The sequence below is a fragment of the Nuphar pumila genome, chromosome 17 (genome assembly GCF_984573655.1).
Source record: "Nuphar pumila chromosome 17, dmNupPumi1.hap1.1, whole genome shotgun sequence".
NCBI lineage: Eukaryota > Viridiplantae > Streptophyta > Magnoliopsida > Nymphaeales > Nymphaeaceae > Nuphar > Nuphar pumila.
Genome location: NC_143265.1, coordinates 73,555,183 through 73,571,656, shown reverse-complemented (window position 1 = coordinate 73,571,656; position 16,474 = coordinate 73,555,183). Strand labels below are relative to the sequence as shown.

The 16,474-nt window shown below is 40.0% G+C and overlaps 1 protein-coding gene across 4 annotated transcripts in view; it reads right to left on the bottom strand.

Moving 5' to 3' along the window:
- Positions 1 to 16,152, bottom strand: part of LOC149812220 (uncharacterized) — a 60,491-nt gene extending 44,339 nt beyond the window's left edge. For 3 of the 4 annotated variants that reach the window (XM_089993752.1, XM_089993755.1, XM_089993753.1), the window contains exons 1-4: positions 14,107 to 16,152; positions 11,558 to 11,643; positions 11,039 to 11,455; positions 9,853 to 10,110 (exon numbers count right to left, since the gene is read on the bottom strand). In XM_089993752.1, coding sequence (XP_089849878.1) covers positions 9,853 to 10,110; positions 11,039 to 11,455; positions 11,558 to 11,643; positions 14,107 to 15,742 — 2,397 coding nt within the window. In that variant the 5' untranslated portion in view covers positions 15,743 to 16,152. The remainder of the gene's footprint in view (positions 1 to 9,852; positions 10,111 to 11,038; positions 11,456 to 11,557; positions 11,644 to 14,106) is intronic. The other variant, XM_089993754.1, reaches the window with a different exon arrangement.
- Positions 16,153 to 16,474: the final 322 nt, after the last annotated feature.

Here is a 16,474-nt window from a genome sequence, read left to right as displayed (position 1 = left end):
AGGCTGTGACTGTGCACACTGCACAGACTGTGCACAGTCACAGTCAGGCAGCACAGTCACAGTCTGCACTGTGCCTTTTTTTATATATATTTTTAAGCAAAAAAAAATAAAAAAAATGGTTTTTTAGGGACATTTTTGGACTCGGTCAAAGTTGACCGAGTCCAAAATGTGGACGGACTCGGCCTGGACTCGTTGACCGAGTCCGACTCGGCGTTGACCGAGTCCGGGCCGAGTCCGAAGCCGCACCCGAGTCCGCACCCGTGTCGGGGCGTGTCGACTCGGGTGCGGCACCTCCTTAGCCGAGTCCGTGTGACATAGATATATATAGATGTGTACAGAGAGAACCTTTACTTGGGATCGACATGAAGGGTTCCCCATGCAGCTTAGCTAATAGATCTAAGGGAGACAATGACAGGCAAACCATTGTGACAAAAGTTTAAAACGCCAATTCATCGTTTAGATTTTTCTCGTGAAATTTTGAAAAATTTTGTTTATCTAGCATTTTTTTGGAAAAATATCGGTTAAAAGTAAAATAAGTTTATATTTAAAAAATATGGGGCAAAATAGAAATTTTAGAAAATAACCACCCATTCTAGGTCTTTGTTCAAAATTCAAACATAAATAGAACCTATGTCACAGGGATTCGGCTAGCAGGGTGCCGCACCCGCGTCGACGCGACTCGACGCGGGTTCGGGTTCAGGTGCGGCACCGGGTGCGGTCAACCCGACCCTGGGTGCGTTGACCGCACTCAGGGTCATTTTGGTCCATTCTTGGAGGAAGCGTGTGGCAAGCTGAGCACACCGAGGACGATGTCGACGCAGAGGCTCCCGAGCGTCGCGATGTCGACGTTCTTCGCCTCGAAGTCGCTGGCTTCGCGAGCTCCCGTCGATTGCTGGCGGTCGGAGTCGATCCTCTTCGGGTTGGCGGAGCCTAGATCTTCACAGTTCCTGATCGCGGGAAGCCCATGCTTGATGCATGGGAAACTGGGGGATTTCGTGAAATTGGTCCTGAAAAAACCGGGAAATACGCGAAATCGGGAAGATGGGTAGAAGCGGAGATGATTGTCGACCGGAATGGGGCTCTCCGCGATCGGAAATCTTAGGGTTTGGGGATGCATCGATGAGAGAGAGAGAGAGAGGAAAAATTGCGGGAAGACGGGAGCGGATATTTCGTTCTTTATTTATTCCAGTTTTATTTTTTTCAGTAAATTTATCGGGTTTTTTCTAAAGTAAATTCAATAAACCCAAAACTTATCTAACATTTACAAAAGCAACTTAAACTTTAATTATTTGCATTTAACTGCGATTGAGTAGATCGTTGATTTGCCAAATCGGTTTTATGAGATCATCACCCGTTTGTTCTCTTCATCTAGGGCTGTCAACGGGTTTAGTACACGACCCATTAGGGTATATCTGACCCCCCCCCAAATAACAAATAACAGGCTCGAGTTCAGGTTCGGGTTTTATCGGGTTACAAAAGTGGAATTCCAGATTCAGATCTGCATAATTTCAGATTTTTTATTATAAATAATGCATTTTATACTTGGATCAGGTCAGGTACATGACAAAAATCATGACCCAAATCCCGCCTGCATATTACTCCCCTTAACATCCCTAATCACCACCATTTATTGTGCAAAGGACCCAAGCTGATAGCCCACATAACGTCACTATTATCAGCAACCAGTATTCATAAACAACCCAGCTTGGGGTGTTCAAACTCAGCTTATAACTCCAGCAATCCGATCAAGATTGAGCTCATGACAAGCATGAGTTGAATGAACCACACTCAGCTGGCTCAATTGCAAACTACTTTTTTTTTCAAAATTGGATGCAATAGGATAAACCCCGGACCCCCTTTATATATATATATATATTTACATTTTTGCCCCTGCCGCACCCCTCCACCCGGGTTTTTTTGAAGTGCCGAATCCCCACACCCGCACCCATGTGACATAGAATAGAACATTTAAAGCTTTTAATTTCTAAATGGATTTTGGGAAACTGTTTTATATTCTCAATGGCCAACACATTAAAAGCTTTTAATTTTCCAGGTATAAGAAATTGTTTTCCATTTGTGAGAAAGAGACTAGAGAGGAGAGAGAGACTCTGATGGCCGCAGAGAAAACCCAATAAGGGTCTGCAGTTTTGCTTCTCATTAAATATGCACAAGTACAGTAATTAGGGTACGAAAATACCCATTACATAATATACTAAAATTACAACATGCCATTAATGAGCATGTGTTTTAATAAACAAGATGAATTGGCAGTCGAGAATGACATCTTTTCACCCTCCCTTAAGTTGTACATGGTTTTGAACCATGAACAACTTGCCTTTTAACATCCAAAATTTGTCCTTGATAAGTCTTTTTGTAAACAAGTCAGCAACTTGATCAGCAGTCCGAACGTATTCTGGTTCAATTTCCTTTTCTTCGACCTTCTGTCTTATAAAATGTTGATCAATTTCAATATGCTTGGCACGATTGTGGTAAGATGGGATTGAATGATATATTAATAACACTTTGATTATCACACAAGAGAACGCTTTTAGAAATCGATTATCCTACTTCCGTCAATAGACGTCTGATCCATGTTACTTCAGTTGTAGCCGCTGCCATTGATCTATATTCAGCTTCGGTGCTCGACCTGGCTATGGCCTTTTGTTTTCTACTGTTCCAGGAGACAAGATTTAGGCCAATAAAAATACAGTATCCTGAAACTGACCTACGCTCATCTGGATCTCCTGCCCAATTTGCATCTGTGTAAGTAAGAAGTTCATGCATATGATGGCCATGCATACTCTCTCTGTACAGAAGACCATCTCCAATAGTTCACTTCAAATATTGAAGAATGCGTTTAACAGCTTCCATATGCCCAATATTGGTTCATGCATGAACTGAGATACCTGATTGACAGAATAGACAATATCAGGTCGAGCGAAGGTAAGATACTGAAGCATTCCTACTGTCCTGTGATATCCTGTAGGGTCCTCATACAAATCTCCATCTTGGGAACTGAGTTTCTGATGAAGTACACTGAGTGTGCTTAGAGGCTTGCAATCAGTCATACTTGCCTTGCTCAGAACATCAATGGTATACTTATGTTGAGTAAGTGTCATGCCTTCAGCAGTCCTGTCAACTTCTACTCCAAGAAAGTATCGCAGTTTACCAAGATCCTTCATCTTGAATCTATGATTCAAAAGTTTTTTAACATGTTCAATATGTTCATTAGAGTTACCTGTAATGATAATGTCATCAACATATATCAATAACAGGGTAACTACATCTTTGCATTTGAATATGAAAAGAAAATGGTCAAGAAGAGACCGAATAAAGCCATATTTTTCTACTTCAAGCAAAACACTGTCAAACCAAGATCGAGATGCTTGCTTAAGACCATATATAGCTCTCTTTAACTTGCACACGTATTCTTTAGAGTTTCCTTCTCCATACCCAGTGATTGCTCCATGTATATTTCCTCCTTTAGAGTTCTATGTAGGAACGCATTTTTCACATCCAGTAGGCTGAGAGTCCACTGGTGCTCAACAGCCAATGATAGTATGATACGAATAGTGTCTATTTTCACGACCGGACTAAAAGTCTCATCATAGTCTTGTCCTTGCTCCTGTGGCAACCAGCCTAGCCTTGTATCGCTCGATAGTACCATCTGGCTTATACTTTATCTTATACACCCACTTTGACCCAACCACATTTCGATCGTGTGGTCTGGGAACAATATCCCAAGTGCCACATTCATGAAGAGCCTTCATTTCTTCGTTCATAGCTTCACTCCATCTCTTAGAATTTATTGCTTGATAAAAAGTTGTGGGTTGGTCTTCCTTGCCCAAAGAGGCTAAGAAGAGTTGGAAATCCATCGTAAAATTCTCATAACTAACCCACCTATCAATTGGATGTCGAAATCGGGTAGACCTTCTGTGAACAGATGATTGAATGGAAACAGAAAGAGGATTCTGCTCCTGATTAGAGCTGAGGGGTATTTCCTTCTCACGTCGAGAGTAAACAATGCCTTTATACCTTTCTGGGACGATAGTGACTCAGAAATCACACTTTCCTGAGTTCTTTGCTCAGCAGTAGATACATTTCCTTCATCTCTTTGATGACATTTAGAGGAACAAACATCATCAATACTAGAAAAGAGATCTGAGTTCAACCAAGGGTGATAAACTTCAATTTCAGGAGGAGTGATAGCATTATGACCAAAATTTGATTCATCAAACACAACATTTCTGAATATTTTGATGTGCTTGCTTATGAGATCATAACATTTGTAGCCTTTGTAATCATCAGCGTACCCAACGAATCTGCACTTTAAGGCCTTATCCTGAAACTTATGCCGCATTGAACTATAAACATGAACATAACATACACACCCGAATACACGCAAATCATGATAATTTGGATGCACACCATGCAAAGAGAAATAGGATGATTTGTTCTCTAAGATGTTCATGGACAATCGATTTATGACATAGACTGTTGTATGAACGGCTTTTGTCCAGAAGGTAACTGGAAGATTACTATCATGCATCATGGTCATTGCACTCTCGACAATATGGCGATGCTTCCGTTCAACAATCTCATTCTGTTGAGGTGTATGAGGGCAAGACATCTGCCTACTTATCCCATTTGTCTGGAGAAAACTAATAAAGTCATTTGAAGAGAATTCACCCCCTCCATCACATTGGAAACAAATGATATTCTCAGAGAATTGATTTTGAACAAAGGAATGAAAGTTCTGAAATAACTTAAAGGTTTCATATTTACTTTTCATAAAAAAGATTCATGTATATCGAGAATAGCTATCAACAAAGATGAGATAATATCTAATGCCGGATATGGAAGAAACTGGAGTCGGACCCCAAACATCAGAACATCTAATCTCAAATGGTCTTTAAGCTCTTTTATTAATGGAATGAAAAGGAAGAACATGACTTTTACACTGAAGACAACTAGAACATTTTTTATTGTCTAAATTTAGACTGGACTTGGGAATAAGACTACTTGAAACAAGCTTATCAATAAAACGACTACTACAATGACCCAGACGATCATGCCAAAGATTCGGCTCAATACATTCAGAAAGATTAAGAACACTGTCAGGAGGAACTAAGGATGATGATGTGAGCTTCAATGTGGAACCAACAGACTGAACACGAGAGGAAGAATTCTCTTGGAATACATACATATTCCCTTGTCATTTTCCTTCAGCGAACGTTTTCCCCGTGTGAAGATCCTTAACACAAACAAAGAAATGAGTAAACTCAACTGAAGCATTAATGTCATCTACAAGCTTAGAGACAGAAACAATATTTTTCTTGATATTAGGAGTATGGATGACATTTGAAAGAGCAAGAGAAGATTTGGACATAGGAATTACAGAATTTCCAATGTGCGAAATATGGTGGTGAGATCCATCTTCAGTGACTATACTATTTCTATCAACATAAGGAACAAGATTTAGGAGCTTACCAGCATCACCAATGACATGAGTGGCTGCACCAAAATCAACATACCAAGTGCCTTGATCATTTTGTTTGATATTTAATTCAGCCAAAGCAGATAATAGCAGTTATTTGACTTCTCCACTATTTTTCAATGTATATGTTCCCTTTCTTGTCTCCAATTGCTTTCCTCTATTTTGCGAGTTAAACCAGCAATTTGTCTTTATGTGTCCTTTTTTGTTGCAGATAAAGCAGGTATGTACTGGCCTTTGCCTTTGCAGATTAGGAGGCATACTGGGAGTAGGTAATATTCCACGGGCTCCTTGTCCATTCCTCTCTTGACCTCCTCTTTCTCGAGATTCATACCTGCCACGTCCTCGACCATAGGTGACTCCTGTGGCAAGAACGTCGTGGGCTCCAATGGGGTTGTGATTACCTTCAGAGAATCCTTTCAAAGTCATCTCATACTGTAAGACCTTAGCACGGAGATCTTCAAATGTATGTAAGTTTGGCAAACACAACAAGGAAGTAACCATCATATGATAATCGGGTCCCAGCACGCTCAAGGTTTGTTGCACCATATCTTTGTCACTGACCGTGCAACCCACAATGGCCAACTGATCTGTGATGGTTTTCATTTTGTTTAAGTACTCCATGATAGCCATGGAGCCCTTTCTCAGCATTTGAAATTCTTTCTTTAAAAATAAAACTCTAGTCTGAGAATACGTCTGAACAAGACGATGCCATAACTGCATAGTTGTGGAGTCATTTGGGATTGCCACAAGCACCTCCTGTGATAGGGTGGAAGTGATGTAGGCAACCAAAGCCTGATCTCGCTTCATCTAGGATATATATTCTGGATTTCTGACAAAGGTAATGGAAGTGTCGCCCTCTCCAGTCTTGCCATCTTATGATATGAACTCTGGAGGAATAGAAACAGAGCCATCGAGATGTCCAGAAAGATCCTGACTTCTTATGAATAGGATGATTTGTCTTTTTCAGGTGAGAAAATTGGAGTTGTTCAGTTTTTCAGATACGAGTTAGCTAAGAAAGTTGGAAGAAATGACAGATTAAGAGGAAGAAAAAGAATCCATAGGTGATTAAAGGCGGAAGCAAGATAGAATTAGAAACAATACTGGAGTGGAACAAAAGAAGTCAGAAATAAAACTCAAAATAAAAGTCAAAACCAATACGTAATTTCAGAGAACTCGGAACTCGGCTGCCTTTTTTTTTTACAGCCAAGGTTTTAAAACCCGTGATTCGGAACTCGACTCGTTCTTTATTGACTCGTGACTCGGCGGGTCAACTCGGTGACTCGAACCGGTTTTGTTAACTTTTGATTTTAAAAGAAAAACAATATATAATTTGTCTGAAACCATGTTTTTGAGTAAACATAGTCTCCAAATGTCTGTAAGAATATAAAAACAACTGCAAAGAGCTATAGAGGTTTGCTTTAATAATTGAATTTGATATCTATACAAGCACTTTGACTAATTCATGACTTGAATTAGAGGATTTGGTCACCATGAGTTCAGTCTGCTACTACCTAAGGTTCCTAAAATGGCCAATCATATATGCTAGCTTGTTTTAAAAGTTTTAATTTCTAACAAATCCATAAATGTAAAACAGGGATATATGTGCATATTGAAAGTTTACAGAATGCCCAATATCAACATAAATAAGCAATTTTCTTATGTATAAAACTATGCAAGAAATATATTAATGGCACAAACAACTATAAAAAGACTACTAATATTTGAATATGTACAATGCTTGTTCACATAACAAATGGATGATGAAACCTAAATGTGACTTCCCATAGGCACAGTTGACCCGCCATATATAGTGAGAATCATTTCTTTAAAATATTTTGCTAGAATAAGTTGATAACACAGGATGAACAGTAGTTCGAAATTTCGAACAACATGGCGATTTTATTCTATGGATTTAAATGCTTTTTTATCTTTAAATGATTTTTATTTTCTTTTTTATACAAAATCTGGGGGTAACCCTTGTTAAAATATATGTACTTATATATTTCGAAACTGTAATTTGAAACTCAAAAAACAAATTTCAAACATCCCAAAACTCGCTCGAGTCAAGCCGAGTCAGGCCGAGTCAAGCCGAGTCAGGCCGAGTCAAGCCCGAGTTTGCCTTGCCGGGTTGACTCGCTGGAGGGGCGAGCCGAGCCGAGTCAACGAGTTGACTCGGCGAGTTTTAAAACACTGTTTACAACACACCCGAGACAGAAAAATGAAGATATGCAGTAAACTGATCTGAATAAAGATCAGTCAATGAAATGCAAAACAGAAACACGTTATGTGATTGTAACGTGTTTTTCTTTTCGAAAAATGCAAAGAGTTGAATCTGATTTTTTTTTTGGATGTAACGTTATTCTAGAATGTAAAGAAAAGGAATCTGATATTTTACTCAGATCAGAATTTGTCCTTACTTTTCTGAAGAAAATGAGGAACAACTTATGAAATCACGCAAAGGATTTGCTCTTGTGTGACCATATGAAATCACGTCAAACAGTGTGAGAGGAAAAGGAAAATGCAAATAGATGTGAGAAGCAAACTTTAGAAAGTGCAAATTTTAGATTAAGAAGCATGACGATTAATGGTGGGTGACGATTAAATGGAAAGAGAGAGGTTAGAGATAAGATGCAGATTTTAGATATAGGGAAAAATAGAATATGTTAACTGGAAAGAAATATTCTGCAGAGGTTGGCTGAGATTAGAGATTGAAGAATACGTTGGCTAAGAGATTCAATAGATTCAAGAAGAATAAGAAAAGGAATACCTTGGAAGAAGACGTTGTAGAGGGGATCTTGGCTCTGATACCATGTGAGAAAGTGTCGAGAGAGGAGAGAGAGGCTCTGATGGCTGCAGAGAAAACCCAATAAGGGTCTGCGGTTTTGCTTCTCATTAAATATGCACAGGTACAGTAATTAGGGTACAAAAATACCCATTACATAATATACTAAAATTACAACATGCCATTAATGAGCATGTGTTTTAACAAGATGAATTGGGTCCCAGTCGAGAATGATGTCTTTTCACCATTCTCAACACTTTCCAAAATTGGATGTTTTGAAAACTTGTGCTACACTTCATTAGTATTGATAGAGAGAGATGGTAATCAATGCATTTCAAAATAATTTAAAGCCGTTAATTATCTTCGTTATTTGCTAAATGTCGCGATTAAAACATAAATTATAGTGATAAAAAATGACATTTATGATTTAATGAAAATACCACGACATTTTCTAAATATCGCGGTATTTTAAAGTTTAAAATGGTGAGCTATTGACATGTAAAAGTTGTACTCTTGAAATTCCTACCTTTGACTAGCACATGCTATTTTGTCATACTGAACATAAAATTTCATGGGAGGATGTATTGGAGAATTCCAACACCCCCCCCCCCCCTCCCTCCCCCAAAACAAAAAAAAGACTTGCACTCCTTCCAAACAGCAAGAATGAATGCAAAAGCAAATCTACCATGAAAAAATTTCCCTTTTCCCCTGGATCATGTACAATAGCAAGATGGAGAAAAGAATCTAAAGCATCCAACTGTGCCAAAAAGACAACTTTCTAAAGAGGTGATCCATACTCTCCCATATTCAACTTCACAAGTACTAGGAATCCTAAGTCTTTGCATAAGCTCTCCACATATTGCTTACAGAATTGCATGCTCCACACAAAAGTCTTCACTATCAGTGAGAAGGCCAAAATCCCAAAAATCTCGTCAAGAAAGATTCCACACTAAGGATCTAAAGGACACACACAAAAAAACAGAAAAACTTACATCACGTTCCCCCCACCCCCCATAGAAGAAAGATTAGTTTTTAAAACTCTAAGCACTACTGCCATATAATTTCATGCAAAAAGTGTAAGAGCTTGGAAAGTGAATAAGACCAGGAACAAATGAAAAGACAAGGCTATATTTTCAATAAATCATGTACATACTTAAATAAAATATTAGCAAGGCGCAGTATGAACAATAATCACAGAACAATAAAACCATTTGCTACAGTATTTTTCTGCTTTAAATAAGTGTGTAAAAATCCATTACATGCCACAGATTAAGAATGAGATTTAACATTAAATAGAAATCCAACACAATATGGAGCAGTAAGCCCTCTGTATCAAAAGAGTACAGGGCAATTCGCTTCATGAGAAAGTAACAATAGCACAATTAAGCATGATCTAACATGTGATAAAAGTTGAACAAGAAAACTAGTACACAGAACATCAAGTATGATGAAAAAATCAATCTCAGTACCTACAGTTACACAATCCTATGTACCAATTGCCCCTTAATAAGATACACAAATTTACAGTTAAACTGACGTGCGTATACACAAGTACAGTTAAACTGACATTTACCTCTTCCAGCTCCATAAAGTTATGGCATTCTTGATTCACACAACAAGATTTATCAACATCTCCATCACATTCAATGCTTACCCTTGTCTCTTCAGCATCTTTGTCACCAAATTTTCCATAGTTTACCTTCTGCATGTCTGTTTCCAAAGGTGAGCTGCCTGCCCCACTATCCCTCGAAAACCATTTTCCACTTTTATTTCTTCTCCTGGGCCGTAAGGACAAAATAGGGAGTTCATCTATGTCATCAGAATCTGCTGCCTTCCAGGAAAGAAAAGCAATGTGAAAAGAAACACAAGATGTTAATGCTTTACTTAATAGGAGAGACATACAACCATGTTTCAGGCTGCCAAGAGAAAAAATACAGCCCTATTATCAGACAAAGTTAGAACCACTCATCTTTTCCAAAATTACAAAAGAGCATTACACAAATGTATGAAAATAAAGTTAAAAATCATGGTCTCCACAGAGTACGCTTTGAAAAGAAATATGTTACTCATAATGGTTTTGAGTGTCACTCACTTTGAGCAGAACTGATATAATGCTTTTTGACATTTGACACCTCAAGTTCCAAATTTCAACCAGGCAAAATGCACTGCACATATAATGCTAAAATACACCACTAAAAAATACGGCAAAAAAGAAAAAAACACCAACAAAACTCATTGAATCGTTCAAAAGAATATAAAAATAAGGATATTTGTAGAACAGAGAGAAGACATGAAGCGGAAATACCTAAGTTCATGTGGGCATGCATAAGCTAACCCACTAAACATTGATTTACTGGAGGCAATGAATAAAAAGGGTTTATGCCTTTATGGCATCTGAATACTTCAGAACAAGTTTCATTTTTTACTGGGTTGTTCATTGGAATATTGATCTAAAACAAAACATTAGAAATGATACATACTGCAAAATTGTGCTATCAAAACGAACACCAAAAAATATTAGCTAACAGAGTTTCAATAATTCATGACCTTGGCCAGTTGTATAATGCAGCCAAATTTTTGACCAACCAAACCAGATGAATATCAATTGAATCCAATCCATATGTACTAAGTACCCACTAGATCAGGCTGGAAGAAATGTTTTAAGAGAACCCCATTTTCCATTATGTTTTTAAATGTATGAGGACTTAAATGTGCTATAGCAATCTTTAAGGAGATTAGAATTTTCAGGTTTCAGTTACCTCTTTTGATGTCATAATGCAAGCAGGTGTGTCCAGTCTTCCAGTATCAACACAACTATCTCTTTCAACACTTCCAGATGTGTCCCTAATAATATTCGCTGAAGAAGCACTACAATGTTGTTGCATAGTCATAACATCTGAGTCCATAGCTAGCTGGGTTTTGCCATCTAACAACTGTTCTCTAGCTACCTTCTCTGAACTCTTATTAATTACTTTTTCCAATCGAGATCCTTTTACTTTTGCTTTCTTTATTCTAATTTCGTTCTTGGATTTACATGACCCATTTGCAGATGACAAGCTGGAGAAGAGCTTAGCCACTGATGGGTCTTCTTTAGTGCCATGGATATAGGGTCCTGCCTGTGGAGCTCCAAATTCCTGAACAGGAGAGTGTCTTGAGCAAAAAGCCAGCAACTTAACCTGCAAAGATCATCAAGTTAAACTTGCATGATGGAATGTCGCTCTATAATGAAACATTTAAGTTCACAAGAGCCATAAGGAAATACAAAGGATGTCTCTTACATCATTGGAGCCAACCTTCCGCCGTATCTCCATTCCTTGTTTTGCTTCACGAGCACATAAAGGATGAAAAGATGCTCTGCACGAAGCTGCGATGTTGCGGAACAGATTAAATAAGAGGAACATACTTAGTTCTTTCAAAAAAAAAAAAAAGAGGAACATACTTGGGTATAAAATCATATTACACAGTAACATGTGCTCCATAACATTAGCATGTATACCATAACCAAGAATGCATCAGATATTAAGCATCTAAAAAGCCTATCAGGTGCCTCAAACATCAGCAAAGGCATTCCATTTTTAATGCAGTACACAAATTCCACCAGATTCTGTCCCTTAGTGCAAGCAACTACATGTTTTCATTTGCCACTGCACTCATTTATGGAAGCCACTTTAAGGCTGATGTGCAGATAAATTCTTTGATTGGTAATTGAATTTTAGACTATGTTACCGGGACACGCCACTTTAGGTCATACCCATGTCGACACGGGTACGGGTACCGGACATGCCATTTTGTGTGCCCTATATTTTCAGTATATAAACTGAATATTATATATTATATTTTCAGTATATAATATATATTAGATATAGCACATATATTTAGATTGTATTTAGTTTATTTTGAATTTATTTTCTATTTATGTGATATTTATGCATAATATATACATTCTGTATGCATGATTTTGTGTGAAATGAGCATTAAAAACCCATGTTTAACTAATGTTTGGCATGGTCCTGCAGGGTACTCATTGATTTCAATTAAATAGAAAAATGAACAAATTTTGACCCACTTGAGTGTTTTAGAAAAAATCAGTTTTTACTAACAAGTCTTTAGAAAATAGTTTTGAAAAAGGAGGTTGTATGAATTTGTTGAAAATTTGGAAAGTGTTTTAAAAAAGTTTCTTACAACAACAACAACAACAACTACGCCTTCATCCCAAAACAATTGGGGTCAGCGATATGAACCAAAAAAGAAATTCATTTTGGGTCTTCCACATGAATCCTTTTCCTCCAATCATTTCCTCCAAAAAGTTTCTTAAACACTTTTAAAACCTAATTTGAGATTATAAATAATAAGGATTAGAGAGAGGGGGGCATCTTTCCCTCTTGGAATTCACGCCCCTCCCCTCCTCTCTCTCTCTCTTCCAGCCGGCTCTCTCTCCTCTTTCTTCTTTCTTTTCCCCTTTTCTTCTGCCTACAATGTGTGATACTTACCCAGGTCATAAAATCATGTTTTTTATCGAAAAAACATGATCCAAATGCCAGTTCTGACTATTTTGAACATGCTGAAATCTGAATTCATCCATGAGGCCAGTTTGATCAAAACAACTTGTACATAAGAGATCCAAACTTGTTTGTATGTAACGGGGCCATTACCAATCCATTATATGTTTGTGTGTGTGAGTGATTGGTTCCTTCTCTACCCTGGTAGGAGAGAATGGATGGTTTTGATTTGTGATTTTTTTTTATTTTTTGGTTCTTTTTTTCTAATCTGACCTTCAGGAGGTGATCAAAATGGTTAGTTCAGTAGGAATTGACTTTTGGATCATTTGACATGTGAGCATGCTTTTATAAGGTTTCAAAAATCAATGACCCAAAATTTTCATAAATTTCAAAGCTCATAAAATCGCAGTTTTTTATGAGAAAAACATGATCCAACAGTCTTTTCCTAGCAAATAAAACATGTTGAACACACCTATGAGGTCTGATTTGTAAAATATGACTTAGAACATTGAAAATCAGCACTACAGTAAGAGGAACCATTTTCTCTTGTATATATATATAGGAAAATGGGTCTGTGCTAAACCAATTTGGTGCTAAACCGCATGCTAAATGGGGTTTTTGGGCTTCTCCAGTGCTTTTTATGTGGTTCCGGCCCTATAAATGTGTTGGGCATGGTTGATTTACTAAGAATCCACACCTGGATCATGTGTTTTCAATGGAAAAAATGATGTTTGGAGAATAAAAAATTTACAAAGATTTTGGACCGTTGATTTTTCAAACTTTATAAAAACCCATCAATGTATTGGAATCAAACTCTTCAAGAGCTGATCTCTCTAAAATCAAGTACATAGATCACATCTGTACAGTCAGTCAGAATTTAAAAATAAAATGAAAAAGGCCCAAAAAACCCATTTAGCAGGCGATTTAGCACCAAATTGGTTTAGCACGGACCCATTACTCTCTCTCTCTCTCTCTCTCTCTCTCTCTCTCTCTCTCTCTCTCTCTCTCTCTCTCTCTCTCTCTCTCTCTCTCTCTCTCTATATATATATATATATATATATATATATATATATATATATATATATATATATATATATATATATATATATATATATATATATATATGCGCGCGAGTGAACATTATCAGTACATGCGTATATAGGCTTTTTGTGTGACCAGTTAGAACTTCGAAAATTTCAAAATCATGTCATAAATAAATCTAAAATGCAGGAAGTTACAAAGCAAAGTTCGTGGCCTAAGATGCTAACATCAACCTAGCAGGAAAACTAGAATTACCAACTAGAAAGTTTATTCATTATCACGCATACCATTACTGCAGAGGATGCAAGCACCATACTTAACCTTGCACAAAGCACAAGGTAATTTCTTGTAGTTCTCCTTTATCCTCTCAATATTCACAATCGGCTCCAGGGTCTGAGCATCCTCGGCGTGTACCTCAGGCATCCACAAACAGCAGAACAAGTGGGAAAACCTTAATGCACACTTCTCACGATCTTCACCAGCCATGCCAATGGGTTTCAAGGCACCTCCACTGTTTGGACAAAGAACACAAGGCCTATTCAAAGAATCTACACCATCTTCAGCCAAGAGCTTGCCACTGGTTTTAAGCCTACCGCCTTGCTTCCCGCGCAAGCTCACTACATACGAACACCAAGAACACAACCATCGTCCTGCCGGAACTTCACTCACTCCATAGCATTTTCTATGCACTGCAAGGTGGCAAGAAGCGCATGACAGAATCCGATTAGTTTCTTCGCCAGTGCTCGTACAGCAGACATGACAACGAGTGCAGGTATCATCCCCCCTCTTCGGGTGCGAAACCACCAACTTCTCCACTTCGGGATCACTATCTGAAAGACTCCGCTTCTTTATGCTACGCTTCGGTGGAATTACCTTACACTTCGAGCTCACTAGCTGCCCGATATCACTCGACTGCAGAAACCTCACTTGGCAGACAGAACCAGAGCTCATGCCACCAACTTCAGAGTCTTCAGCACGAGTAGGAATGGCAGAATCCATTCGAGGGGACATAGAGCGAGTCTGAACCTGACGGCGACGAAGTACACTGGCCTGGTCGCCCTTGAGCTTCCTCCTGTTTATCCTCCCTCCCCTTCCTTTCCTTGTTTTTGACACTGGCTCTTCTTTAACCTCTGCGAGAGCGCCCCCGCCCTCACCATCGCACTGCGCATCAGCATTGCCATTCTCTAACACTCTCACTGGAACTGGTGTATCAATTTCCATAGGATAGTGGTCCTTCTCCTCTTCACAGCTTGTTCCTTGCAGGTTCGAATTCGGAACCAGTGTCTTCGGCTTCTCTTCTGCATCAGCATCAACTGAAACAACCAGCAACGAACTGCCCGCGGCTGGAACGGACTTCTCCTCCTCCCCGCCAGAACCCCCCGCAGCTGGAACGGGCTCCTCCTCCTCCCCGTCAGCACCACTCACAACACCTTGAACAGAATTGACCGTGCTGCCCTCTCGATCAAATTCCTGCGGATTGCCGCCAATGCCAGACGAAGGATTCAGAAGGCAAGGATTCACGGGGCCGTCCGCGAACGAGAAATCGACCCTCGACAAAGGCGCGAGCGTCTCAACGTCCCCGAACGTAACTGGCCGGAAATACTCCTCCGTCCTCGCCCAAATGCTCTTCGCTGACCCGGCTGCGCCGTTAGGTCCATCCCCGGCGTCGGCCTTGTGGTGCGACCTCCGGTGCTTCCTCCGGCTGTTCTCCCCAGCGAATTTCGACAAGAAGGCGGAGAGCCGGACGGGCAGCGACGGGATCCTAGCGGCCTCCTCCGGTGTCTCGAACGGCGACCGCTCGCAGAGCGCCTTCCGCGCCTGAGCGTACAAATCCACCGCCCCGGCGGAAAGGCACGACTTCCCCGCCGCCGCACCATCGCCGGCGCCCCGGGGCATCGCCTCCTCCCGATGGCATCCGTTCATCCCCTGAACCCGCCACGCGCCACCACCACCACCACCATCCCCACCCCCCAGTCCGTCCTCCAAACCCTAACCCTAGTTTCCTTCCCTCTCCGAGTTCCCAACGAATCAGACGACAACGACACGCCGGCGAATGTTCCTCGTCAAAACGGCGACCGGACGGGAGACGGAGACGTCACCGGTGCCGGACGGAAATTTCTAGGGTTTCGTTTTTCCTCCCTCCTTTTTTTCCCCTCCCTCTCTTTTTTTCTCTATGCGAGGGCGTCACGATGGGTAGCGCGGTGCGCGTTTGGCATGTCGCGATATCTGCAGGTCGGTGGTCGAGAAAAGAGGGTACCTCGGTTATAAAATCGCGGAAAATGTTGCGATTACTGAAGTTCGAAAGCGTGCTAGGATTTTTAAAGTTCGAGTTTTTCGCATCCGGGGTGGGCAGAGAGAGAGAGAGATGCGAATGCGATGTGACGTTGAGGTTCTTGCGGCGTTAATTGTGTTTGACGTATAGAGAGTTTCTTTTTATTGACGAAAACGCCCTTGAGAATAGTAAATGCCTCGGGGCGGGGCTATTCGGGTACGGATAAGATCGGACACTGACCTACCCTATTTGGGTCCGGATATGTACCGAGCGGTACGGGTTCAACACATGGACACGTGACGCGTTATTGTTCTGCGGTTTTTGGATACAGTGTAAGAGGGGACAAGACACGAGGGCAAGTTGAGGTACGTCACAAAAATCAC